A 26,755-nucleotide genomic window follows, 5' to 3' on the forward strand; every position below is an offset into this window, starting at 1 on the left:
CTCTTTTCCAGCTTCCATCCATTTTGGGTACCTATTTAAGCCAGATTCTGTCCTTCCTCTCTCTTGGTATCTCCTCCTTTTTCAAAACTTCTGGCTCCGTATAGCCAGAGTCTAGCTCTCCTTTGGCAAGCAAAGTCTCCTAGAGTGGGACAGTGTATTTCCTTTTTTTCTTTCCTGGCATCCGGGGTAGGGAGGGAAAGCTGGGGAGTCTCTGTCTTCCTTATGCTCTGGAGCTGGAATGGGACAGGCAAGGAGGCACTATCTATCTATCCATTTTCGAGGCACTGGGAAGGACCTTGTGAATTGCTTTTCCAACAGGGACAGAATTAATCTGAAGTTCTGATCTCGGCCTTCCCCACTTTTCTCCCTCTTAGCTACTTCTCATTTCAACCGCTTTCTCCCTCTTCCATGGTGAAGGCTGAGAAAGAGGGTTTCAAAACAATCTCCATCCAGCTGAAACCCAAAGATTGGAAAACCACAAATGTCCGTCTCATAACCTGTGGCTTGGGTTATGGTTGTGAGCTAATGGGCCCAACTCAGGTTCATGTGAAAGCCTGAGGGTTATTTCTGGAGGGCTATGAGAAATAAAAATGGGAGGTGTGGGGGAGAGAAGGGCATGTCTGTGTGTATACAGGCATGGAATGCCTGGGTTCATGCCCACGCAGACACAGAGTCCAGGAGAGCCACCGTGTCATGGGAAAGCATTGATGCAAAATGCTGATGGGTCTCTCTTCTAACTCCACAGAGAGAACATTGCTTGAGCTTTCTGTTTGGGAAAGACCCCCAAATGGCAGTCAGATGATGCTGGTATTTTGGTTTATGTTAGGGAAAAAAAAATCTGGGCTTTTCTTGGTTTTGCCATACTGAGAGAAGATTCCTCTGTGCCCATTGAAACTACTTTTGGAAATTCAATGCAAACCATTTAAAGAGAGAAAGACAGAGAGAAAAAGAAAAAAAAAGACATAAAAGTATATATCTCTATATGTAGACATATAGCCTTGTGGATAAATACAAGCCCACACAAATGCTTTGCCAGTCCACCTTCCCCTATGGAGGCTACACTAAGAACTGAAAAAAAAAATCCATATCCACACCCTTGGCGTTATTTCGGTCACCTTGGAAGAAAAGGCATTTCAAAGGCTGTGCATATAGTCATGACTGGTTATGTCTGTGTGGGAACTGAAAGATACACACAGACATTCATGCATATAATGTGTCAATATATGTCTGTCCAGAAAATCCTACCTAGCTAGGATCACTCTGAAGTTTGGATTAAAAAAAAAACAGGAATGGAATGCATTTTCATTTTTAGACAAACCTTGGAAGAATTCAGGGGTGAGGGCAGAGGAATGCGAGGCCTGACGAGGCCTTGGGAGCTGACTGGAGGAGGAGACATAGGAGAGCAGATCCCTATTTTGCCTTTTGCCATTTCTTCTCTTTCCTCTTTCTATCAAACCAAACTGAAAAAAAAAAACCCTCAACAAGCCATTGGATCCCACCTAATAACCCAGACCCTCCCCAGGTAAAACTGTTTCCCAGCTAAGGGTCCTTCTTGGTAGCAGGATGTGGGCTGAGATGGGTTGCTAATTACTTTTCTTTTCTTTCTTGCTTTTCTTTACTTTTTGTGTCCTTCTTAGTGATTCTCTTGCATTCACGCTCTCTTCCTGTCTTCCCTTCTCCATTCATTCTCCTTTTACCATCCCATTCTTCCCCCTATCAACCAAAAAAAAAGGGGGTGTCTTCTTGGATTATTCTGTCTCTTTTGTTGTTGTTGTTGTTGCTTAAAAAAAGGTTGAGAACTTGCTAAAGATTCCGAGGTCCTCAGTTTCTTCAAATAATTTTTTCCCTTAAATGAGATGAAATGAGTGGCATCCTCGGGGTGGAGAGGGGCACTGGCTGGAGGGGGGGAAGGGGAGGGAGTTGGGGAAAAGGATCAAGGAAGAGGAGAAAGGGAAGAGGGATGGGATGGATGCATCACTCAACATTGCTGCTGTCAAAATTGTGACACTGGAAATCTCCATCGACATATTCCATCCCTGGCAGCTTCATCCCATACTTGTCCACGCACCAGCAAATGCCACGTTTGCGGCCCCGAGATGGCTTGCACTGGGGAAAGAGGGTGAGAAAGACACAGGTTGGCTCAGGGTTTCAGGCTGGGGTGGCAGGGAAGGCTATTAGATGAGGGAAAAGAACCCTGTGAAGTTCTCAGCTTCCCCTGATTGTCATGTTTCCTTCCCCCAAGTTAGAATTAAGTCATACACAACATCCTTATATTTCACTATCAATGTTTTCTGGTCTCAGGGGAACACAGAAGGTGGGAAGAAGATGACAAAAAGCACACTGTCTTTTTTATGATTTGGGGAATGTGTTTATTGTTGGCTTCTTCCTTTCCCCCCTTAACATCATTCTCTCTCCCATCACTGCTCCAATCTGCCTAGGGTCAACACTTCACTTAAGTGCTCACAAGAGGTAGGTGAGGATAATAGCTCAATAAGACTGGCTTCCACTCCCTGGCATGTTTCCATTTTAAGAAACTACCACCTAGGTCTGTGTATGTATGTGTGTCTGTACATGTGTGTGCCAGTAAATAGACAACAATAATTAACCCAAAGGAATGAATGCATTCTTTATGGTGGTGACATCCCAGACACTTGTCACCTGGATAGAAGGAGGTGATATTAGAAGGACAGGATGGTGTAAGTCCCCCCAGTCCTACTGTTGACTTTGCCTGTGCATCAAGCTGGTCCTGACAGGGTGACAGAGTAACTGAAATCCACCTTGTTCTTTATGTCCATCACTGCCCTTCCTTTGACCACAGACTATTTTCTGTGTGTGGAGGAATTTAATAAGAATTCGTAGAATGGATGAAATCTGTACTGGTTTGATTTTATTCCTCACAGAAATAAAAGTATCGAGGGGCAGTTGGCACTGTGATTAGGGCACCAGGCTTGGAGTCAGGAGGACCTGGGTTCAAATCTGGCCTCATATACTATTTCCAAGCTGTGTGATCCTGAGTAAACCACTTAACCTCAATTGTCTAGCCCAGTGATGGGCAAACTATGGCCCAATGGCCAGATGTGGCTCCCTGAAATGTACTATCCTGCCACATTATTCCTAATTGACGAATACAATGAGTAAGATACAATACAATGAAATTTTGAAAGAGTTGCCTTAGAAAAAGAGTGACAGATGAGCATTTCCTTTCCTTTGGCCCCCTCTTTAAAAAGTTTGCCCATCACTGGAGCCCTCACACCTTAGGTACTTAGTATCCATTCCAAGATAGAATGTAAAGGTATAAAAAAAAGCCATCTCTCTTTCCCTTGTTGGTGCTAACTTACAGTCCACTGATAATTCAGCAAATACTTTTAAATACTTTTAAAGCTCCTGTTAGGTGCCCTCCCATCCCGGCATCAACTTGAAAGGGATTTCTTCTTTTTCTTCCTCCCTAATTTCATTATAGCTACACTCTCTGAGCTTTTCCTTTTCAGGCAGTAATATCAGCCAATCTTGAAGACTCTTGTAGGAATTGGGGTCTCCATCTTTTTTTCTCTTGAGGCTAACTCATAGGATAGCCACTTCACAATGAACCCTGTTCTAATTCTGTCTCTTGGAGTGAATCCTTGTCTTAGTTTCCCTTTAAGGAAGAAAAAACTATCAGAAGGATGAAAAACAATTTTTATACTCCAGAAAGTTCAAAGTACCTTCACAGCTATGGCTTTCATCTTTGTCCCCATGCCTACAGATCAACAAGAGGGCAGGGGAGAACCAGCTCATTTGGCAAGCAGAGATTGGGCAGCAGGACCGAAGTAATCTGATCAGAGCTATAACCGAGTCATTGGCATAGAAGCTAGGACTCGCTCTAATTTTCTGACTTCTGGTACTATACAGTGATTACATTAAAGTGTATTTCCATGAGATTGATAGAAGGAGGAAAACAGAGTGGGTTATGCTTACCTGTTTCCTCTTGTAAAAGCCTTTACGGTCACAGTTGGGAAGGTAAACGGTTCGGGGCACCATACGGGGACTGGTTTTGAGCTCTTGAAGGGAAGCTTCCATGTGTCTGCGGCAGGGGCCCTAGAGTGAGAAATAAGAGGGAAGTTAGGGCATCACTTAGGACTGCTGAGAGGTAAGGTCTAGGGGTACCTCTGCAGGGGTGCATGGTTCCAAGGACATGAGTCTTTTACAAGACTCAAAGTCCCTTTTTTTTCATCAATTGTTATTAAAGAGTTTTTCCTACATTAATCCTAGATCTTATCACATGGCGCCATATTGGACCAGGGTTTGGAGAGAGCCTAAAGTCCTTCCTCCTTGTCCTTGTCCCCTTTCCTCACTCTACACACACTTCTTCATCTTTTCTGAATTCTCTGATCAGATCCCAATGCTGGTCTCAACAGGGTCCCAATGTTGAACTGGGTAGGGCTGCCATCACAGGAGAAGCCACGCAATCCTATGGGCCATGTAGGCAACCCAAGATGAGTTCTTTCTGGTGAAGCTTGGCAATTCAGTGATCCTAACTGCAGAAATTTTCTTCAACTGACTAGATCCTGTTTAGATTGATAAAATCTTCTCCCTGCCTTCAGGCTACTCCCCTGGTCCAGATGCTTTTGCTTGGAGGTATACATACCTGTATTGATTCTTTCCAAGATCAATCATGACATTCCTTCCCTCCCCCTCCCCATAACACATACTTGGGGGATCTTGAGCCATCCCAAGGAAATGTCAAGACTAAAGCATGAGTGGTAGAGTGGAAGAAAGGCAAACCAGAAGTTTTCTACAGAAGGACTCACTTGTTCAGACTCCTGTCTCATCTCAGGGACGGAGATGACCCGGGACTGGGCAGTATTTTCAGATCCAACAAATTTGGACTGGGTCAGCTTCTTCCTGCGGTCTTTCTTCAGGGCTTCAGCCTTCATCTCAGAGAGGTGAACGTGCTTGGGCCGGAAAACTTTTGGGGAGTAGGTCTCCTCAGCCATCTCTGAAGTGGTTGGTTCCTCATGCTCTCGGGATTCTCTCTCTGAGAAGAGAAATTAAAAAAAAAAAAAAAAAAGAAAGTTAGTACTGAGGGCTTGCCAAGTGCCACAGTGGAAGAAGTTTGGAATCAGTTAAAAAAAAATCAGTAAACCTAAAACTCTTATATCATATTGTGACCGTATCCTGAATAAGTCACTTCTCTTTCTAAGCCTGTTTCCTCACCCACAAAATGGGAATAAAAATACTTGTCTTACATGTAAAACCCAGTGGAATTGTGCATTGGCTATGGGAGGGGGTGGAGAGTCTGAGTAAAGGAGGACAAGGGCAGGGGCAGTGGAGAAATGTATGCCCTAGTACATGGTCAGTCTTTGTGAATGTACCACGTGCTGCTGAAAAGAGGGTGTATTCCTTTTTGTCCCCATTTATTTTTCTCCATATATCTATTAACTCTAATTTTTCTAATATTCCATTCACATATCTTACTTCTTTCTTATTTATTTTTTGGTTTGTTTGATCTAGATCTGATAGAGGAAGGTTCAAATCTCAGTGGAGAAAGTTAAAAAATGGGGCATATATCCTTGAAGACTATGCTGAGGAGTCTGGAAGTTGAGGGCAACTTGATCTAAGTAGATATGAGAGTCACGAAGATCTGGGTTTAAATCCCAATGAATACCATGAGATCATGGGGAGGTTGCTTAATTTCTAAGCTTCAGTTTCCTCATTTGTAAAATAGGAATAAGAATACCCGCACCAGCCTCAGATATTTCTAGTTGTATGATCCTGGACAAGTCATTTAACCTTCCATTGCTTTGTCCTTATCGCTTTTCTGCCTTGGAACCTATATACAGTATTGATTCTAAGAGAGAAGGTACATTACAAAATTTTTTTACCAAAAAATACCTGTAATATTTAACTCACTATCTAACTTGCAGTAGATGACATGCTGACCTGGAATCATGAAGTCCCTCAGATACTTGGGAGCTATGTGACCTTGGGTAACTCACTTAACTGCTGTCTACCTTTATCTATAAAAAATGGGGATAATAATTGCACCTATCTCCTAGGGTCTTTCAACTAGCATTTATTAAGCACCAACTACATACTGAAGACTGAGGATGCAAAGAAAGGTGGAAAGGACCAGTCTCTACTCTGGAGGATAAAATGGGAGAATAAGTCTCTAAAGCTCAAAGTGCTATATTGTCAGCACTTATTATTTGGTAGCTACAGAATGTGGAAAGTAGGTTAGTTGTTTTTTTCTTTGTTTAGTCTTTGTCCTTTTTAAGCTCAGAATTACTAGGAGAGAAGACCCATCTGGGCATGGTGAATAGGAGACTGAAGGACAGAAGGAGCAAAGAGATGGGTTAGAAACACACCAAAGATCACAGAAGAAAGAGCAGTTATATGAAGCTAGAGGGGAAGAGGGACAGGAAATGAAGGTTTTGGGTTCTTTCTTTTCCCCTGCCTTAGCCCTTACATCCCAGCCTAGTTCTGTGATCTCTGTCCCAACCAAGCTAGAGTGTTCCTTAGAGCTCCCTGTTGTAGGTCAAGATAGTCTGACAGCTGGACTGTGGCTAAAGCAGTTATATATAGGAGAGGGCTGATGAGTTTATACTTAGTTGACTTATGACCTTTAACGAAACGGGGTTTTCTTTTTTTAAAATATTATTTCCAGTTCAAATCTGGCCTCAGACACTTCCCAGCTATGTGACCCTGGGCAAGTCACTTGACCCCCATTGCCCTTATGATTCTTCCACCAAGGAGCCAATACACAGAAGTTAAGGGTTTAAAAAATATTATTTCCATATTTCAGGTGATATTACCAATCTGGAGTAAGTTTTGATCTCCCCAAGCACCCTCTCTCTTATTCATCACCTTCTGCTTTATCTTATATTTACTTATTATTCTGAGGTTTACAAAATGCTTTTTAAATTAAATTTAAATTATTTACAAAATTCATTATTACATTTTGAGTCTTAGTTCCATGCGAGATAGGCAAGTCTGGTGTTATTACCCCTATCTTAGAGATCAGAAAACTAAGGAATAAAGAGTTACTAAGGGATATAAAGGAACAAAGATTAAGTGATTTATTCAATGCCATCCAGCCAATAAGTGGCTGTAAAATGGTCTGGAGAAGGAAATGGCAAACCACTCCAGTATCTTTGCCAAGAAAACCCCAAATGGGGTCAGGAAGAATTAGACACAACTGAAAACCCCCATATACACATGTATGCTCATTCCTTTCCTCTCATATTTGAATCTCATCTGTAAAATGAAGGAGAAAGAAATCATATTCTTGGAGAAGGTCCCAAGGGCTCAAGAGGAGATGAGACCAACAGTACCATCTTCAATTCGTTCCCATCTTCCCTTCAACCCCAAACTCCTACATTCCACCAAGACACAGGACGTAGCTGGCATTGCCATTTAGCTTGGGCACCACCAGATGGCATTTTAACCATATATTCTCCAGGTTATTACCAACCCAACATCAAAGAACAAGGAAAGGACTGGTAGAATGGGAGAGAGACAATCAACAAAGAAGGCAAGAGAAGCATTGTTAGGAGGAGATTTCTGTGTATGTTGACAATAAAGAAATAAAGAATATCCATTCCTTTTGTCTAAGTAGCTCAGTCATCGACCTGAAGCAAGGCTGATGCCATGTCCAGTGGCAAAGAATGCCAACTTTCTCCAGAATAGAGTCACAGTCTTTCAGAACTGGAAAGGCCAGGAGTGGTCATCTACAACCAGATTCCTGAGGAAAAAAAAAAGCAAAGGGTGCCTCATCATTGCTAGAGGGGCCAATTGGACCTTAGCTGACAAGATCTCAGAGCAGGGAGGTGGGGTTGGTGGGAAGAAAGGTAGTTCTGGTTGGTCCTTGATTTTTCTGGCTAGATCAGTTTAAGAGTAGGGGGACAGACATGCCTTCTTATGGAAATCACGAGATGGCAGGAGGACCCCTGATTTATTACACACACCTTCTTCCTTTCTGTCCCAGAGCTTGCATTGATTTTGAAGCTGATTGGAGGGGATGAAATGAAATGAATAGGAAGATCTTATAGCTAAGCAATGTTGATTTCTGCACAATTAAATTTTGTTTGAAGTTGTAAATAAGATCATCAATTTATTCTTTAAAAAAATAATAGATAAAATCTAGAGAACAATAAATGACTACAGAAATAACTGCACAATTAAATTTTGAGGTTGAAGTCTTTTTTTTCTTACTCTTCCTAAAGCCAATACCTGTTTTCAGAAAGGTATTTTATAAACTATTTACTCTTAAGGTTTAAATGGTTAACAAAGCTTATAGGCACCGCAGAATGAATCTACTTGGGAAATTTCAGGGATCATCAAGTAAATACATCCTTGAGTCTTGTTTTCAGGTAGTCAGGCCTTCCAGAGGCAGTTGGAGCTTAGGAATGGGGACTACTTTTAATATAACTGACCTATATGTGGAAGAATGGAATTTCCACAGGATCCTAGAAGGGAGCTGAAAAACCATCTAACCCAACTCTGTTATTTTCAAAGATTTGGAAACAGAGATCCATGGAGGTTAAATGTCTTGCTGAAGTTCATAGGTAGTAAGAATTAGGAATAAGACTTAAACCTTGAGAGTTGAAGAGGTCCATAGCTGAGCAACCAGGTGAGAGAGGCTGAAGAGATATCAAAAGCAAGATTTAGAGGGGTCTAAGCATCCAATAATCATTTTCAAGTGGTCTCTAAACCTGGTGGTTTCAGATCTCTTTGTCTTATATAAAGATAAAACTTTGGATTTAGAAGCAGAGTCCTTGGGTTAGAATCCAAAGGCCCCAAATCAATATGAATTGGGGGCTGGTCATTTGTCTCTCTGGGCCTTTACAAAATCCATTTGTAAAGGATTTTTCAAGTTCTTTCTAGCTTTATTGCTCTTTATCACTCCATGAAATACATCATTCAACCTCTCTCCATATTTATCAAACATTCTCATTGTTAGAAGGCAACTGGATGAAAATAGAGAGCAAATAGCTCCCCTCAAGAGCTTAAGAATATTCTGGATCATGGGTTTTGAGTGATAATACATGTGTAACTCAGTGGAATTGCTTGTCAGCTCTGGGAGGAAGGAGGGAAGAGGGGAGGGAGAGAACATAAATCACGGAACCATGGAAAAATATTTTAAAAAAAGAATATTTTGGTCTAGTTATGAATGAGGGAGGTAAATGACTCCCAATCCCCTACCCTAAACTAGTTTGAAACTGGAGTGGGTGAGAAGCAGAAAGGGTTGGGAATATGTGACTGAAAGGGAAACAAAAGAATGGGCTTCCTTCCACTGGGGTTGCGCCAGCACCTGGCCCTGGGCAGCTGACAGATTCTCCTTCTCCAAATGCACCTGTTTAGCTGGGAGTTCCAGAATGCTGACCTCTGTAAGGAGAGAGCCCAAGGATGAATCTTTTTTTTCTTTGCCACCTTCAGCTGGCATAGGGTGCTGACTGATTTCACCACCTCTGGCTATCTTCTCTACCGGTCATTTATTCTGCCCAACCCAGACTCCTGTACAGTATACCCAACCTGATATTTGATCTCAAATATTCTTAAGGCTCTTCTGAAAAGAAGAAGCTACAGCCCACCCCGTCCACCTAATTTGGCATCTTTCACCCTTCAATTCTGGAGCATACCATCTTAATCTTTTTTTTTTAAACCTTTACCTTCTATCTTAGATACAATACTGTGTATTGATTTCAAGGCAGAAAAGTGGTAAGGGCTAGGCAATGAGAATTAAGTGTCTGAGGCCAGATTTGAACCCAGGACCTCTGGTCTCTAGACATGGCTCTCAATCCACCTAGCTACCTAGCTGCTCCCATACCATCTTAACCTTAAGGACTTAATCAAACTGTTGCATTTAAAAATCTTTTTCTTTTTCTCTCTTTCCTAGAGAAAAGCTCACAGTCATTCATTAGCCTCTTTAGAATTCATATATATCCTTTCCCGGTAATTTGAAAATAGTAAATCATTTCAAGCTAATCCATCCCAAGTTTTCTAATATTGTCTTAGGGTTCTGCTGACTATTTTAGTAAGTCTTTCTCAGGGAAAAAGGGTTTATGGAATAAACCCTAAAGCTTATATTAACTTCCCACTACCCTCTTTTACTAATCAAGTAATGGCCACGTGCCTAGAAATGCTACACAACTTGGACATGCTTGTCTCTATTTGTCTTTGTGTCTATATTTCAAGGACTATCTCACAATTTGTCTGCCACTATTTTGGGGACCGATGAGATTTCTGAGTTATATCAGTGTGGTACAGTGGAGAGAACACTGGATCTGGAATTAGATATTACCTGGATTCCAAAATAAGCCCTCATACTTCCTATCTATGTGACCTTGGGCAATTCACTTGACCAACTTAGACCTCAGTTTCTTCATCTGCAAATTGAAATGACGTTGGAGTAGATGGCCTCTGAAATCTCTTTCATCTCCAGATCTATGAACCTATAGCCTTTCTGAAACTCAGTTTCTTTATCTGAAAAATGAAAGAGTTAGAGTAGATGACCTCTAAATCTATGACCTTGGGCTATCTTGGATCTCATACTTTTTTTTACATCTTTCCAGATGGACATCACTGTTGGCCTTGACTCCAGGGGACTCAGGCTTTGGGAGACTGAGAAGATAGAGTAAAGTGGGCATTAATAAAAGACAAAGTGTCTGTTTGTGGGCTAATGAGTTAATTGACTCCTAGAAATGGTCTTTGGGTTTAGAGAAGGAAGGAAGGAGAGAGAATCATGATTTAAGAGCATGGAAAGTAAGAAAGGAACTGGTGGAATAGCCTGGAGAAAAGAAGGTTGAGTGTTGAAGAGTTTTAGAGGAACAGCTCTAGATTTGGAGTTAAAAGGTCTGGAATTGAATCTTTGTTCCTCAGGCCTCAGTTTTCAACTTTGTACAATAAGAATGGGTAGCTTAAATCAGGAGTTCTTAGCCTTATGGACTTGTTTTTAAATAATATTCTGATAACAATTTCAATATATATTATTATCCTACATATATTTCATTTTGTGTCTTTTTGCTTCATGAATCCATGTTACAGAGAAGGTAAAGATCCCCTGGATAAGATGATCTCTAAAGTTCCTTCCAGCTCTAAATTCTAGCATATTAGGCTCAAAGCGAGAGGAAGAGGAAGTCAGGTATGAAGTTCCATCAAGAGCTTGACAATGTCTCTGTTTGGTTGAACTTCCCAGTGGCTGTCCACCTAACAACAGGATAGAACCCAAGGATGACCAGTAGAGGGAGGCAGAGAAACATGCCAGGGAAAACCAGAGCCAGCCCACAGCCTGAGGTCCAGGGTCAGAGCTGAGTTATAAATTATTATGAATATAAACAACTTCTTCAACCTGGAATTTGTGGGCCTGCCTTGCTCACCCCATCCAAACTTTCCCTTCTCCTTGTGGTTCTCTCCAGTATTTAAGGGGCCACGTGAGAACTGGAGAGGGCTGCTTAAAAGGGGATAGGGGTTGGGGTGATAGAAATTTGGGAAGGGAAGAGAATGGTAAAGAAAAGGGCTCTGCAATACGTCTGTGCAATCTCTTGGCTATTTTGGATCACCTGGAACAGAAATTGTCTTGGAGAAGGAAAAAAAAAAAACCACCACATGCCCAGAACTCTCTTCCCTTTGTCTAAATTCTTTGGCAAGATGGGGGGTGGAGAGGGAGAGGGTGCATGCAGAAAGCTTAGTGTTCCATTCTTGGAAATTCAGGTCAGTCCAACAGACTTAATGGGCCCCCATGGGCTGTCTTATCCTTTTGAGGGCTGGAGAGTGGTGGATCTAGGGGATGGGGCTGTCAGCTTCTCTCACATTACTTCCAACTTTGGGGTGGAGGAAAGCCCAGAAAGGAGTCTAATAAGCATTTATGCCCTCTGTTCTCCCCAAATTTCCAACCACAGCCCCTTTAATTTTGGCTTCTTGACCCAGTTTTGAGACTCCTCTGCCTCCTTGGAATCGGATGCCACCCATGCCTGGGGAAAGAAGGGCAGGGGGCCTCAGGCAATTTGTTCCCTCTGTTCCAAAGTCAAAAGTGTTTTGGGGATATGGGGGGGAAACAGATGCTCCTCGTCCTGGGCCCCCAGTCAATGTGCTAATCCACAATTTTCTGCTTTTTCCGCTTCCTGCAGAACTTAAACTTGGAGTAATCTGGCTAAGATTGGTTCAGTACTTAGGGAAGAGGTTTCTGCATTAGTCTTATCTTTCCTCCAGCCCCATCTTCCTCTGTCTCTCTCTGCTTATGCTGGTCAGTTTCTCTCTCTCTCTCTCTCTCTCTCTCTCTCTCTCTCTNTATATGAATTTGAACAGTTGGGGCACAATTCACAAACCTTCCCTCCCACTGCCCCCCACCACTTTGTCCTGTCCTCCTCTTCTTCCTCTTTGTTGCTCAAATTCCATGCCTCCAGAACCAAAGGCAACTTTGGGAACGAGGGGCTGCAGAGGACATTCTTCAAGAAGAAGGGTAATTTCTGCAACCATCTCTCCAGATAAGAGAGTAGTTTATTCATAGTACCCCATCCTGCATCAAGAACCCTGTTGTTTCCAACTTCCTTTTTTCTCCACCATGACATTTAGGAGCAAAGACTCCAATGTACAGCTAGGAAAACTGAATCCAGTAGATATCAGCTACAGATACTTATTAATGTTGACTTTTATATAATATTTATATATTTATATTTCATTTATGTATTATATATAATATATGATATAATATATTTATATAATACAGATATTTATTAAGCCCTAAATGTTTTGACTGCCTCTAAGTGAGTTGGAGCCTTTAGGGAATAATAAATACAGAATTGGATGAGAAGAGAGTCTGGGCTTCTCCCTCTTAGACTCATAACAATTCACCCCAACAGGTTATGTCCTTTTTATCCCATTCCTCAGGTATTCTGCCCCTATTACCTCTTTTTGGTAGCTTATGATGCTGCTTCTCCATCTATAAAGTGAATGTGAGAGAAAAGAGTATAGAGAAAGAGCTAGAGATGTCTTGGTTTGGAACAAGCAACATTTGACTGGCTGCATAATCCTAAATAGCCATCATCCCAACAGCAGAAGACAGTGAGCACCAGGAAACTCCCATCTCCCATCCCCTTGGAGGACAGATACATCAGAAGAATTAAGTGCCTAGAAGGAATAGAGGGGATGCAGTAACTCAACTGATCATTTCATTGCAGGCTCAGATCCATTCTCCAGAGAGCTGTGCTTTGTACAAAGTAGGGAGCTAGAGTGGTACAGAGGAAGGCATGCTGGAGTGGGAGTCAAAGGTCTTTGGTTCCTATCTTGCCATTTTACTATGTGGGACTTTGGACAAGGCGGTTAACCTCTTTGAGCCTCATTTATCAAATGAGAAGGTTGGTTGGGCTTGATAGCCTGTGTTCCCTTCCAATTCTAGACCTATGATTCTAAGGTATACAAAGTATATTAAAGTCAAAAATTATTATCTTCATTTTTACAGATGATATCACCGAGGCTCAGAGAGTTTAGGCAGTTTTTCTGTGGTCACACACTGCTGGTCAGACTTCAAGCCCTGGTTTCCTGACTCGAAATCAATGTTGTCTCTTGTGAGTAAGCTCGATATTTCTTTGTGGGATGAACAAATTTGGTGTTTTTAAGCTGGCCTACAGAAGCATTGTATAAGGAGTCAGGGAGACCTGGTTCCAAATCCTATTTTAGACACTGACTAGCTGTGTGATCTTTTTTTTTAAACCCTTACCTTCCGTCTTGGAGTCAATACTGTGTATTGGCTCCAAGGCAGAAGAGTGGTAAGGGTAGGCAATGGGGGTCAAGTGACTTGCCCAGGGTCACACAGCTGGGATGTGTCTGAGGCCAGACTTGAATCTAGGACTTCCCGTCTCTAGGCCTGGCTCTCAATCCACTGAGCTACTTAGCTGCCCCCTAGCTGTATGATCTTGAGCAAATTATTTAACTTCTCTGTATCTTGGTTTCCTTAACTATACACTGAACACATAAAGTCTCTTCCATTTCTAACTCTATGATCACATGAACCAGAGCCAGGAGACCCTAGGAAAAATGGAAGAGAGTGGGCTCCAAACTGTTTTTCTCTAGAATATCCCAGAGACTCTGGGGATCTCATTTACAGGGCTGATTCTGAGTAGCCTGTTAGCCTCCTTACATCTCCCCGACCTTCACCATTTATCCTGGGCCCTGAGCCTTGCTCCCTGGTCCAGGAAGTCACTCTCAGGATGTCCCCAGAGGCTTTATTTTTGGACCCCAAGCTCTCAGGAGATGCCCTCTAATCCCAGGAGCTGATCCCAAGATAAAATGACTCTGCTGATACAATGCTTAATTTTATCCTGCTCTGGCTCCTCCCATCCCCCTGAACTCCAGGGGTCTATAAATAATTTCCTTCCTTGGACCTCTATACTTGCTCCTGATTGAGCCTTATGTAGCCCAATTGAGTGTACCTCTGGGCTCAGCCAACCCTTATGGGTTTCTCCTGTACAGTGATCACCCCCAACCTTCATGATGTCCCAGGCACTTGCATACAGCCAGAACACTTGGATAATCTCTGTACAGGTTCATCTCACTTTTCCAGAGACAACACTCCTTAATTCCACCTAACAAGCCTTTTTTTTTGAACCTCGAGTCTCTGCTGGGGACCATACTAGGCAATGGGGGCACAGAGAAAAAAAACAAACAGATCTTTCTGAACCTCAAAGAAGCTCATACCATCACAAACCTAACTACAAGGAAATTTAAGGGGGTTGAGAACACTAATAACTGGGGAGATGAAGGAGGCTTTCCCTAGGAGTTGACTGACACAGGAACTCATCTGTGAAGGAAGAAGATGATTTTAAGACTAAGTTGATAAATGAGTGAATTGCAGGCATGGGTGTATGTGTAGGGGAGGGTGCCAGGCTATGTGCCTTCATGGTAAATGCATGGAGGAGCAACATGGAATGGGAGCCAGGAGAGTAGCTACTAATCTAGTTTGGCTGGGACATAGTGAATGAAACGATTACAGATAAGATTGGGAACATGCAAGTAATGACTAAAGTGATAGAAGGCTGGGAAAGTAGGTTTGAATTTAGAAGGTTGAAGGTCTCTAAACCCAGACTGTTTATATTTTATTCTGGAGGTGATAGGGAGCCACTGACCATTCTTGAGCAAAGGAGTTCACATGGTCAGATTTGTGCCTTGGAAGGACTGTTGTGGCAGCCACGTGGATGATGTATTGGAGATGAGAGAGACTGGAAGTTACTTTGATGTTTCTTATATTTTATTCCTGTAGTAAACAGAAAGACCATTGGCAGATATCCATCCACTCTGACAATTAATTCTGGATAATAGCAGGGTGTGCTAGCTGAACAAATATTGATGTGATAGAGTTTTAACATGCTGGAAAACTATCCCAGGGGACATATAGTCAAAGTTTGGACTTGGTCATTCTCCAGAGGAAAAAGGGAGAAACAGAGTAGCGCCTCTCATTTCTACTTCTGGTAACATCGATCAAAGGTCTCTGGAAAGTCTATTCCTTGAAGTTCAAATCTCTTTCTCCTGTCTGAAGCTCTTTCAAGTGCTCTACCATAAGAACTTGTCTGCTACTCAGAGGCAACTCATCGACACCCTTTTTCCAAATGGAAATGGGAACTGACAGCTAAGGCCATTGCTCAGAGCATGGGTATGACTTCACAAGTAAGGAGCTTGAGATTGACCTTGAATTCAGAGCCTGAGAAGCCCCTGGCCTTTTGCCAAGACCACCCTTGATGACAGACAGGTTGGTTCAGTTTTCACAACCAAAGGGTTGATGGCCAACTTGTGCATGTAGAATATGAGAATGGGCTGGGCTTCTTTTGAATCTTTTCCCTGCTTCTTCTATCTTTTTTTTTTTAACTCTTATCTTTCATCTTAGTATCAATACTAAGTATTGGCTCCAAGGCAGAAGAGTGGTAAGGGATAGGCAATGGGGGTTAAGTGATTTGCCCAGGGTCACACAGCTAGAAAATATCTGAGGCCAGACTTGAACCTGGGACCTTTCTCTATCGTAACTAGTGTTGGTACTAGATGACCTCTAAGGCATCTTTGGGTGCCAACATTTCATGGTTCTAGGATTCTAGAAAAGCAACTACCAATAGGACTGAAAAATCTAATGATCTAGGTCTCAGTGGTCCATGCGACACCGAGGTCTTATTTACCTACCTGCCTTTAAGGAGAAAGAAGGAAAGAGGAACACATTTCCCAGTTTTTCCAAGGTTCCTCTTCCTTACAGAGGTGCCCACCTAAACCTGGGTTTAGTTGTAGATGGTAAGGAATGAGCTGGTGAATCATCGTCTCTGTGCCCTAATGTTCTAGCCAACCAGTCTGCCCCCTGCTAGGACCTGGCACTGGGAATATTGCCACCACTTGGGAGACCAAAAGACTGGCTGATGATGACTGTGAACATAGTATAAAAATCGTCTCATTCTCTTGAAGTCTGACAGTTTTCTAGCCTGTCATGCCAAATGACTCAATGGCAGTTGCAGAGAGGGAGAAGGTGTGTGTGTGTGTGTGTGTGTGTGTGTGTGTGTGTGTGTGTGTGTGTGTGTTGGGGGGAGCTGGTGAGGACTGGGTGGAGGTTCATAATGCCCCTCCCTGGTTCCTCCTCCTCCCCAGTCTGTCACTGGCTGGAGTCTGTCTTTCCCCAGGCTCTTGGAAGGGACTGTTTTCTTTTCCTTTGTGGTCAGTGTCAGACGCACATGTTCTGGGCTTCTTTTAACCTGAATTATAGGCTGGAACGGAAATGAGCACCAGCCTTCCAAGAGGAAAACCAACCTAGACAGCTGTCATGCTGAAAGGAAGATGCAAGGGGAAAATTTGCTGGCTTGTTAGGGCAGGCTCAGAAATCCGTATTGACCTGTCAGAGTGGGGGAGTCTGACTCCCTCTGGCTGAGTGCCTTCCCCTCTAGAACAGCAGGAGAGATGGTATATTCTGGGTCAATAGGTAAGGCTGGGGTTCAAGACCTCCCTTTGCTTCGGTTTTGCCATTGTGAGCAAGGAGGCAGTGAGAAAGAGCATGAGAATTTAAGTCAAAAGATCCCAGGCTAAGTCTTGGTTTTGACTACTACTCTTATGATCTTGTGCCTCAACCTGTCTGAATCTCGTTTCCCTCATCTTATGTAACTGGGAGTTTGGTCTGGATGCCTTCTGGGGTTCTATTGCAGCTTTAAACATGACTCTATGAACAGGAATGACAAATTGGTCCCTTCTATGACTCAGTTCACCTGAATTCAGTGGTCCTTGATGATGGCTAACTCAGTACTGTTCTTAGGAGATGGTCTGATGTTTCCCCTGGGAGATAGAGAGTGAATAAGAATAAAGTGAGGGAAATGTGTCCTAATTATTGATCATCCCTATCCTTCCTCTCTTCCTGGTGGCCACTCTTGACTGTTCCGTTCTAGAGGCAAAGTCTATGTCTGGTGGAAAGTACAGGTGAGAAAGAACAGAGAAGGAAAGTTTGAGAAATAATGATGACTGTCAAGACGGTTCCGATAACATCTTGGGAAGGCCAGTTCAGTTAAGCAGGAACTTAGGGAATAAAAAGAATATGCCAATTAGCACACAGTTTACCTCTTCCTAACACTTCCAAAGGGGAAGGCCTTATTGCTGGTACCATTTTGGTAGTTCTCAGATGGAACACTAAAGGAGTAAATGGTACTGCCTTTCAGGACCAATGAAGAAAATGTAACTGGAGAAGACGAGAACTGGAATTATCTTGAGTGACACTTTTCTCTCTTATGAGGTGTGTTAGTTACTCTCTCCCCTTCCAGGTTTCTGTGAAGCTCAGTAGCTGGCTATCTGAGATCAGAGTAATCAAATAATCCTTGAATCTACCCTGTTCCCTCATTTCTTTATCTCTATCTACTTCTGCTCTGGACAAACACTATACTGAGAAGGCTAATGGAAAGAAGATGATATGATCCTCTCTTGATACTAGTTCAAACCTGGACAGTTTTCATCACAGGGAACTTCTTCCTTAACCCCATCCTCCCCATGCTGTAGTTGACTTATTTCTGGTTCTAGAGAGGGTAAAAGGCAAAAAAGGCTGTAGTTGACCTCTTTCTGGCTTTAGAGAAGGTAAAAGGTTAGGGAGGGGGCTAAAAGCTGAGATTTCCAAAGAAAACCCTTAGGAATCTTACCCACAGGTAGGGGCTGAAAATGAAGGTGGAAAAAAATTACAGCCTAAAAATCACAGAGATGTAGGTTCTGGGTTCAAAGCTGGCCTTAGACACTTCATAGCTGTGAGTCATTCACTCTGTATTGGCATCCTTCAAGTAGAAAAAAAATCTTTCTGTATTTGAAGGCTTAGTTCCAAATATGATCTCTCAGAAATGGCCATTCTTGACTCCTCCAGTTGCTGGTGCTTCCTCCAACCCAAAAGAGCTTTACTTCATCTAAATAGGGTATCCCCCAAATTGTAGTTCAGTATTAAGCAATTGGAACCCTTTGCATTTTGTATCAATTTACCTCTGTATATGTGGCGAATCTATCCAGTAGAATTTTGGCTCTCTGAGGCAGAGGCCATTTGGATTTTGGTATTTATATTCCCAGTGCCTGGCATGTAATAAAGACTTCATAAATGTTTATTGATTGGATGGTTAAATTATCCCCCTGCTCTTTTATCCTATCCAACTCTCTTTTCAGTCTCTTGTTCACTAAATGGAGAGCTGATACATGGATAGAGGCAATAACAATGATAAACCAAACAGACTCCTCTTCATTTTCTGGGTTCAATCCCTAAATTTAGGAGCTCAGGAAGTTGCCTCTTGCATGTCTGGACCCAAGTCCTTGAATGTAATGGAGTCCCCCATTACATTCACATATCATACATATATGTACAATATATGTTAATGTTTATAAACATATATCTATATGTGTATGCATATTTATTTATATACAAATATACAGAAAAATCAGGAAACTAGGAGGATTGGGTGCTGGGGACATAGTGAAGAACTTTGAGGAAGAAGGAGGGGGAGAAGAGGAGGAAGCAGCCTAGTTCTCAGTTACACATTTATTTATTTCTCTGACCTGGCCCTGGGGACATTTCCACCCATGACTCATCAGAACTCGAGCTGCCCAGAATGGAGCAGGGCAGCCCTTTCTGCACTGTACACTTAGGCAAGTAAGTAAATGTACCTTCTGAACAGTCCTCAGAGGTGGGAAGGAGGGGAGCAGCAGGGATGGAGTGGGGCTTTTCTCTTGTCCCGTGAAACCTCCTCCTCTCCCCCCCCCCACTTCTCCTGTATTTTAAGATTTGGGATCTGTTTTGGGTCAAACAAGGGGAGTCTTGTCAGGAAATCAAAGCAGAGCAGAGGATGAAGAATCTTCTTAGCCCTTTGGCTAATTAGTAGGCCAGCTCCCTTAAAATGGTCTTTTGGAACCTGGAAGAGGGGTGAGGAGCTGGGCAAAGATGTCTATTTTAGTCCTAGGTTAAGGAGGGGGCTAAAAGCTGAGATTTCCCAAGAAAATCCCAATAGGAATCTCAACCACTGGTAGGAGCTGAAAATGAAGGAGGAGAAAATTACAGCCTATATTACAGTTCAAATCTGACCTCAGACACTTCTTAGTGGTATGACCCTGGGCAAGTCACTTAATCCCCAATGCCTAGCCCTTACTGCTTTTCTACCAAGGGAAGGGTTTAAAGGTTAAGGGGTTTAAAAACTCATGGGGAGTAGGAAAAGAGAGGAGCTTTGTGAGGAGAGAGCATCTGCATTGTTATTGTAGGGGAGTAGGGAAGGCCCCTCTTTAACCCCCAATCTCTCTAGGCTCATACTACTTTTTTTCCAGAGTTCCTGAACATAAGTGCAAATTCAGCCTTTTGTTTTAGGTTCAGAATTTGGCAGGAATAAGGGCTAGGAATAGCATGCTCAGGTATTATCCCAGATTTCTGGGAAGATCCCTAAGTAGAACCATAGATTGTTACAAGCGGCTACTCATTTTTCAGATAGGGAACTTTCCAAGATTCATGTAGGGGTGTTAAGCCAGGCTTCCCTCCCTCATTCCTAAACATGGCCAAAGAAAGATTGCAAACTCTGGGATCTCATTTTTCTACTGCCATAAGGCACAGAGTGGCAACTCTGGGACCTCTAGCTTTGCTTACAGTACAGGCTGAATATCTCTGGATACTTGCTTTGGTTCCCAAAGACATTCGGATAGTTCTGATGCTACTAACTTGACTTTGACCTTGTGGTGCCCTTGGCAGGACCAGCTTCTTCTTCTCTCCCAAGAAGAGCACAATATCAAGTTGGCAGGAACGCATTTCCCTTTCTTTCTTAGGGGCAGTATCAATTCAGCATAACTGGATGGATATGCCTTTCAGTTTCTCAACCCAAGAGTCTTCTGGTCTTTAAAATGAATATTCAATAAAAGAAAATTAGCTCCGGCTCTTTAGCTTTCCACACATCAATTTTTTTCTCTTCTACCTCCCCTCTTCCTTTTGTCCAAACACAAGAAAACCATAGCTGAAAACTGTTTCACTAATCCTGGTGATGGCAGGACCCTCCAAAATTCATTTCTTCCATCCCCCTGCTTCTGAGGAGAAAGTTTTTTCTCCTGATAATGAGAGGTGACCCTATCATCCCAGAGAATGGTAGAAAAGGATGAAGGAAGATTAGATATGAGAGTACTTACTGCTGGGATATGGGTGGGCATATAGGATATTCCAGGATATTCTATTCATTTCAAAGATTTCCCCCAAAGAAGTGGATTCAAATAATTTAATAGCTGTAGACTGAGAAGTCAGGGCCACTCAAAGCACCTGTTGACAGGCTTGGAGGATCATGTCTCTGGTTCCTTACCCAGATTTTCTTTCATCTCATTCTTCCCTCATAATCTAGAATTTTGCCCTGACCAGTGACTTTAGAAGAGACAGGTAACTACAGAACAAAGATTATTAAAATGGGCTGGGGGTGGGGTGGGGGGGTGGCCTGGGATATTCTTTGGGTATTAGGGGAAAATAGAGACTCATGTCGATTATATTTGAATTGATTGAATTTGAATATGAATTAAGGCCCCTGGATTCTGCAGATATATTCAGAAGGTAATAATACAAGTCAACAATACTAGCATGGATGCATGTGTGTTTGTCTCTACAAGGTCTATGTTTAGCTCTGAGAGTATGAGCATGGCCTCTATAACCAGTGACTTCAAAGAAGGAAAATTCTCTGTGACAAAAACAAAACTGAAACCTTCCTCATGCCCTTTTCTCTCTTGTAGTCACCCTTTTCCTTTCCCTCCTCCTATCCTTAATCTTTTTCATCTACTACATTTAAAATTCATTTTTAAAAATTTATTTATACTAAATCTCTCTCCTCTCTCTCTCTCTCTCTCTCTCTCTCTCTCTCTCTCTCTCTCTCCTTCCCCAGTCTTTCCCCTCTCCCTCATGAGCAAGAGTTCTCTGATCCCTGCTCTGAGTTCTAACTTTCACTCTGACCCTTAACCCTGCAGTCAATACAATTTTCCCAGATACTGCTTTGGGTACCTCCAACTCAAGCTCTAGTCAGTCAACCTACAGCTTTTCTAGGTCTGTAAAACCTGTAGCCCATATGGCAAAGCCAAGGAAGAAACCAAGGGAGGAGCCAGAAAAAAGGGTGTATATGGGCAGAGAGAGAAGGGGGGGGGGAGTATTAAGAAAGGAAAAAAAAAGGAAAAAAAAGGGAGAAGGGTAGCTTTCCTTTTGAACTGCCATTTTCTCTTGTTTGAGCTGACATAGCAAAAAAAAAAGTTAAAAAAAGAGGAAATTGGAAAAAAGGAAAAAAATATCCAGTTAGGGTTTAGTCTGTCTGTTGCTCTCCCAGTTCTAGCTATGGTTGGCTCACTAGGAAACCTTTCAAAGGCATTTTTTTGAAAGCAAAGGAAGAAGGAATCTGGTTCTCTCACTTTTCCATGAGCTTGTTCAACTCAGTGGACATGAATTTGGCTAATAAAAGCAGCTCTGGAACTCAGTTTCCACATGGCTTTTGGACTAAGCAGAGAACTGTGGCTAGGCTGATCATGGAAGCCAGAAAGAAAGGGGGATTGCTGACACCTTACCCCACCCTCCCCACCTGCTGGCCAAAAGGCTGCAAATGACACCCCCAATCCCTCATGATGAGCACCCCATTTTTCTTTTCAATTAGGACATATTTTTTTCCTTGCCCTAAATAGAGAGAAATCAGTGTGGTATATAGTCCCACATCTGACTTGAGTAAAGTCAGTTCACCTGAGTGTTTCCATATTTCGACCTGTTTCCTCAATAAAGAAATTAACACTTGTTCAACCTACCTCAAAGAGTTGTTCTGAGGATCAAATTTATGTAAAACAATGTGTGAACCATAAAATAAAATTAAATATAAGCTAGTTCTCTCTACTCTAACTCCTGAATAGATTGGAAGCGTGAATTACCGAACTATAGAAAAGAGCAGCCCTGCCCTTCAGCTTCATAACATCCCCCCCACCCCCAACTGTTCATTTCTGGGCTGACAATCTTTTCTAGCCTTCCTGTAATCCTGTAAGGATGCTGGGCATCCATCCTACTGGGATGCAGTATTATGTGTGTGTGTGTGTGTGTGTGTGTGTGTGTTTACATGTTTGTGGTGTGTGGCAGTGTGTGTGGTGTTTGTATATATATGTGTGTGTGTAAAATACATGTATATATGTCAGGATTAGAATGCTTTTTCAGCTATTAAATATGGTACTCTCATAAAACGTGATCTCTGTACATATCTTCTCTTTAGCTTAAATCCAGGTTCTTTTTGCATCTTTCAGCTTCAGACATCTTAGTCACAAATGTTTTTCACATAATAGAGACATATGATAGGTAGTGCCTAAAATAAGGTGGAATATTTTAAAAATTTACTCCAACCCTACCCTGTCCCCTTAGTTGCTTAATGACCTCACACTGGATCTAGCACAGTGAACACAGTAAGTGCCTAATAAATGCTTCTGCTGATTGATTGCTGGATTGCAATCACAGTTTTTATTTGCCTATAGGTTAGTATCTTGGGACTTTCTTTGTCTCAAATCTTGACTGCCTACTAATTCAACACACTTCTCATTTCAGGCTCTTTCTCTGCCTCTGGACTTGTGGCCAAATGGGTGATAGCAGTCCAACTCCTGAGTTCCTTCTCTAGTTGCTCAGCAACAGGCCTATGAAAATATACTTTCCCCATCCCTTCTTTTTCATTCTCATACTTTACGTTGGAGAAGCCATGGCTGCTTTCCACCTCCCTCCTCTGCTCTCAGAAATGCTGTGGTTTCTTCTTCTTTTTTTCTTTTTGTGGTCTCAGGACAAACCCAGTCACCTTGGACATTTCTCCTTCCACTTCCATTCCCATCTCTCAAATGGGTGGAAGTCTAGGGGACAACAAAGACCTGGGACCGAAAAGAGGGATCTTTTTTCTTCCTGGTGCCATAAACGGATTAAAGTCATTCTAAAGCTCTCCGCTCTGTCCCCAACTCTATAGCTTTCAAGAACACCTTTAAATTGTTGGTGGGGGAGGGGCCGGGGCGAGGCGATAGATGATGTCTACGTTCCCTTCTAGAATGTTGGAACATTCTGTGTTCTCGAGATGAGGCCAGACCCCATTCCTAGGAGAAAGAAGCCTTCGGGCAAACTAGCTCACATACGTCATACACCTGCTCTGGGGGAGATGGGGGTGGGGTAGGAGAGGCACCCACAAGACTAGGGAGCGAAGGGGCGGGGAAGCAATCCTGGCCAAACAAGGGAAAGCAGCCCCCCTTGTTCATTGGGTGGCACTAGTGAATTGCTCGAAGGCGTGGGGGTGGGGGAGGGGAGCAGCATTTTCTGATAGCATCATACTTAGGATATAACCTAGGCTCTTGGACGACTGGGACTCCAGGGTTCCTGAGGCTGCTCTCCTTGGCTAATCTGCCTCCCCAGCTCTTTCACCAATGGTCTTGATCTCCCTCCCTCCCTCCGTTTCTCTGTCTCTGTCTCTGTCTCTGTCTCTGTCTCTGTCTCTGTCTCTGTCTCTGTCTCTGTCTCTCTCTCTCTCTCTCTCTCTCACACACACACACACACACACACACACACACACACACACACACGAATAAAAGAGCGGAGCGGCGCATGATGCTGTCTGGGGATACTTTGCATAGTTTCAGTGTGACCAGGTTATTACACAGTGTGCTGGGTTCCAAGACAGGAAATCAACTCATACCTTTTCTCCTCGCGCTAAGCTAATTCAAATTCACATTTCTGAGGATCAAGTACGGTTGTGCCGCTTTTTTTTTTTTTAAGAGGTTCTTAATAAAAATAAACAGGTTTTCGACTACCTATCCTTCATCCCGCTCTCTCGCCGCCCCCACCACCTTAATCAAAATGCAATTCCTGGAATCACTTGCTGGGCCAAGCCCTCTCTATGGGGATGGGATAGGGGTTGGGGACTGTACACTCTTGCCACAAGATGTCACTTGGGAAAGCCGTCCTATCTTCTAGAGTTTGGCAACCGCTACCACACAGCTCCTGAACACCACAACTCCTTTGCTTTGCATTACGGGAAAAGAGTGAATGCAGGGTTCGAATGCACGGGCCTGCAGCCGTGTGGGGGTGGGAGGCAACAAAGGCTGGGGTTGGGTTGGGGGCGGAGAGGGAGGCGCACCGGGATCTACGCCAGGAGACTTCTCCAAGTTCAGAATTTCTGAACGCAGTTTTTCTAAATCCTCCTGAAAGGAGTCAATTACAGTCAGTCTGGCCGGGAAGTGCCCGCGGCTCAGATCTGGGCCCTCTCGCCCAGGTTTCTCTCTCTCTTTCCCTCCCTTCCTTTCTTTTTTAAGGATCAGGTGAAGTCTAAAGGAGATGGGGCAGGGAAGGAGCCCTGGACCTTTCCTCATTGAGCCTCAAGCCCTGTCAATCACTCCAGCCAAGGACTCCCGGCTCCTCCGACAAGAGCTGGGGGCGGTAAGGGGCGGAGGTTACCATTCGGGAGTCTAAGCTGCACTAGCTTCCACACTTGTGGCGTGTGTCTCCCCCACCCCAATCTTCTATGGAACAAAATATGTCCTTCCCCCCCTCCCCCGCCCCGCCCCGTACTTCCCTGCGCTTAAGGATGAGTCGAACACACAGTTAGGAATATTAGGGATGGAGAACAGCTGGAGTCGCCAATCTTTCTCCCGCCACCTTCCCACCCTCACCTTTACCCCGCGGTACAATTCAAATTTTTAAGGCTGGTGGGGAAGGGTGGGTAGGAAAATGCCAGGCGAAGTATCCCAGCTTTCAGTCTCCGCGGATGGAGGCTGGGCAACGAGCCAAACTCCACCAGGAAGGTGAGCTCCCAGAGAGACTGGGGGTGAGGGGCGAGCGAAGAGAAGGAATTTTGAATTTTAAAACCCATCATTCATTTCAATTCAAAAGCGCTGATCTTGCAGGAGAAAAATAAAAATAAAAACAGCCCTCTAAAATCAATTCGCCATTGGTAATGAAGGTGGAGTCCTGAGAATTATATAAACGGACTGAACGGGGTACGGGGGACAAGAGGGGACGTCAAAGGGTACAGCAGCAAAAAAGAAAGAGCCCCCTCCCCTTAATTAAAAAATAGATTCTCGGAGGAACAAATTGTCGGGGGCGGGGGGAGGGAGGGTTGCTGGGAAATTAATATGCTCGAAGGGTGAAAAACCCTACCCCGGATTTGAGACTAGGGGTTTGGGGGAGGAGGGTGGGACAGAGAATATCAGCTGAGATCAGCAGTGCGGAGGGGGTGGGGGACAGCAAAGGCAGGTTGCGAAGCCCCCTAGAGCGGCAGGATTGGGCAGGTGGCTCGAGTGTACTAGAGAAAAATCCCAACGCCCAAGTCTAACTGGCTCCAAGCCACTTGCAAGGGAAAAGGAGATAGTGAGTTTCAAGCACTTCCCCGCTAGCCTCCCGCCGCGTAATGAATGACCCGGAGAAAAAGGCTCCCTCACCGATCTTGGCTTGCTCCCGGTAGCTCTTTTCGTTGAGGCAGACCCCACGTCCGTGCAGGAGAGCGTGCAGGGGTTTCTCCTCGTCCTGTCGGGGGAGGCAGCGGAGCCCTTGGGCGCAGCGCTCGGTGTACACCCCGCACGACTGCCCCTCGTTCAGCGCGCAGGTCATGCAGCAGCCGCAGCCAGGCTCCTTGACCAGCTCGCAGCCCAGAGGACTTGGGGGGCACATGGATAGGGCTTTCTCGTCGCACGCTTCGCAGTGCACGAAAGAACCCAGGCCTTGGGCTGCCCCGATACAGGCAGACAGCAGCAGGAACACAGTAGGCAGCACCATCTTCCTAAAGTTCCCCCTTACCTTGGGGCACGGTGCAGGGCTGGGGAGACTTTGGGGGCAGGGTGCGTGTGTGGAGGGCCAAGCCTTAATATCTGCCCAGCTACCTATTGTCTTGGAAAAAAGACAAGGGCTTTCCTCCTTTTCCACTCCCTACCACGGGTTTAAAAAAATAAGTGATGGAGAGAAAGATTTAGGTGATGCGAGAGCAGGTCTTAGTTGAGAGAATCAAGACTTGCAACAGTTTGGGGCAAAGAAAACGAAATCGCCAGGTGAAAGGAGAAAGAGGAATGGCAAAATACCCTCCAAATCCCCGCTCACCTGCCTTTAAAAAAGTGGAAAAAAGCCCCCAAGACAGCTCACCCCAAAGCAACCACCGGAAAATTTGCTCCAAGATTGGGGAGAAGAAAAGTTTTAAAAAAAATTTGAAGCTCACACCCAAGTATGAACTCCCTGTCCTCCCTATGAAGGCATCAAATGGACCGGGGTTGCCACGGAGCAGGTAGATGGTCGCCCAATAAAAAGCCCCTCAAAAAAGGATAA

The 26,755-nt window shown here is 43.7% G+C and overlaps 1 protein-coding gene across 1 annotated transcript; it reads right to left on the minus strand.

The window, feature by feature from the left end:
- Nucleotides 1-965: 965 nt before the first annotated feature.
- On the minus strand, nucleotides 966-26,520 carry IGFBP5 (insulin like growth factor binding protein 5). Its single transcript, XM_044670742.1, has 4 exons — nucleotides 25,882-26,520; nucleotides 4,788-5,014; nucleotides 3,955-4,074; nucleotides 966-2,106 (listed from the first exon to the last, which is right to left on the minus strand). Exons 1-4 carry the CDS (start codon nucleotides 26,213-26,215, stop codon nucleotides 1,975-1,977), a joined length of 813 nt encoding a protein of 270 aa, XP_044526677.1. The 5' UTR covers nucleotides 26,216-26,520; the 3' UTR covers nucleotides 966-1,974.
- Nucleotides 26,521-26,755: the final 235 nt, after the last annotated feature.

The sequence above is a fragment of the Gracilinanus agilis genome, chromosome 3, assembly GCF_016433145.1.
Source record: "Gracilinanus agilis isolate LMUSP501 chromosome 3, AgileGrace, whole genome shotgun sequence".
NCBI lineage: Eukaryota > Metazoa > Chordata > Mammalia > Didelphimorphia > Didelphidae > Gracilinanus > Gracilinanus agilis.

Excerpts from the sequence above, each read along its gene's own strand:
- IGFBP5 (XM_044670742.1), bottom strand. The coding sequence starts at position 26,215 with ATGGTGCTGCCTACTGTGTTCCTGCTGCTGTCTGCCTGTATCGGGGCA. Across the intron at positions 4,075-4,787 it reads TGAGACAGGAGTCTGAACAA|GGCCCCTGCCGCAGACACAT; the intron begins GTGAGTCCTTCT and ends TTCTCACTCTAG. Across the intron at positions 2,107-3,954 it reads GCTTTTACAAGAGGAAACAG|TGCAAGCCATCTCGGGGCCG; the intron begins GTAAGCATAACC and ends CTCTTTCCCCAG.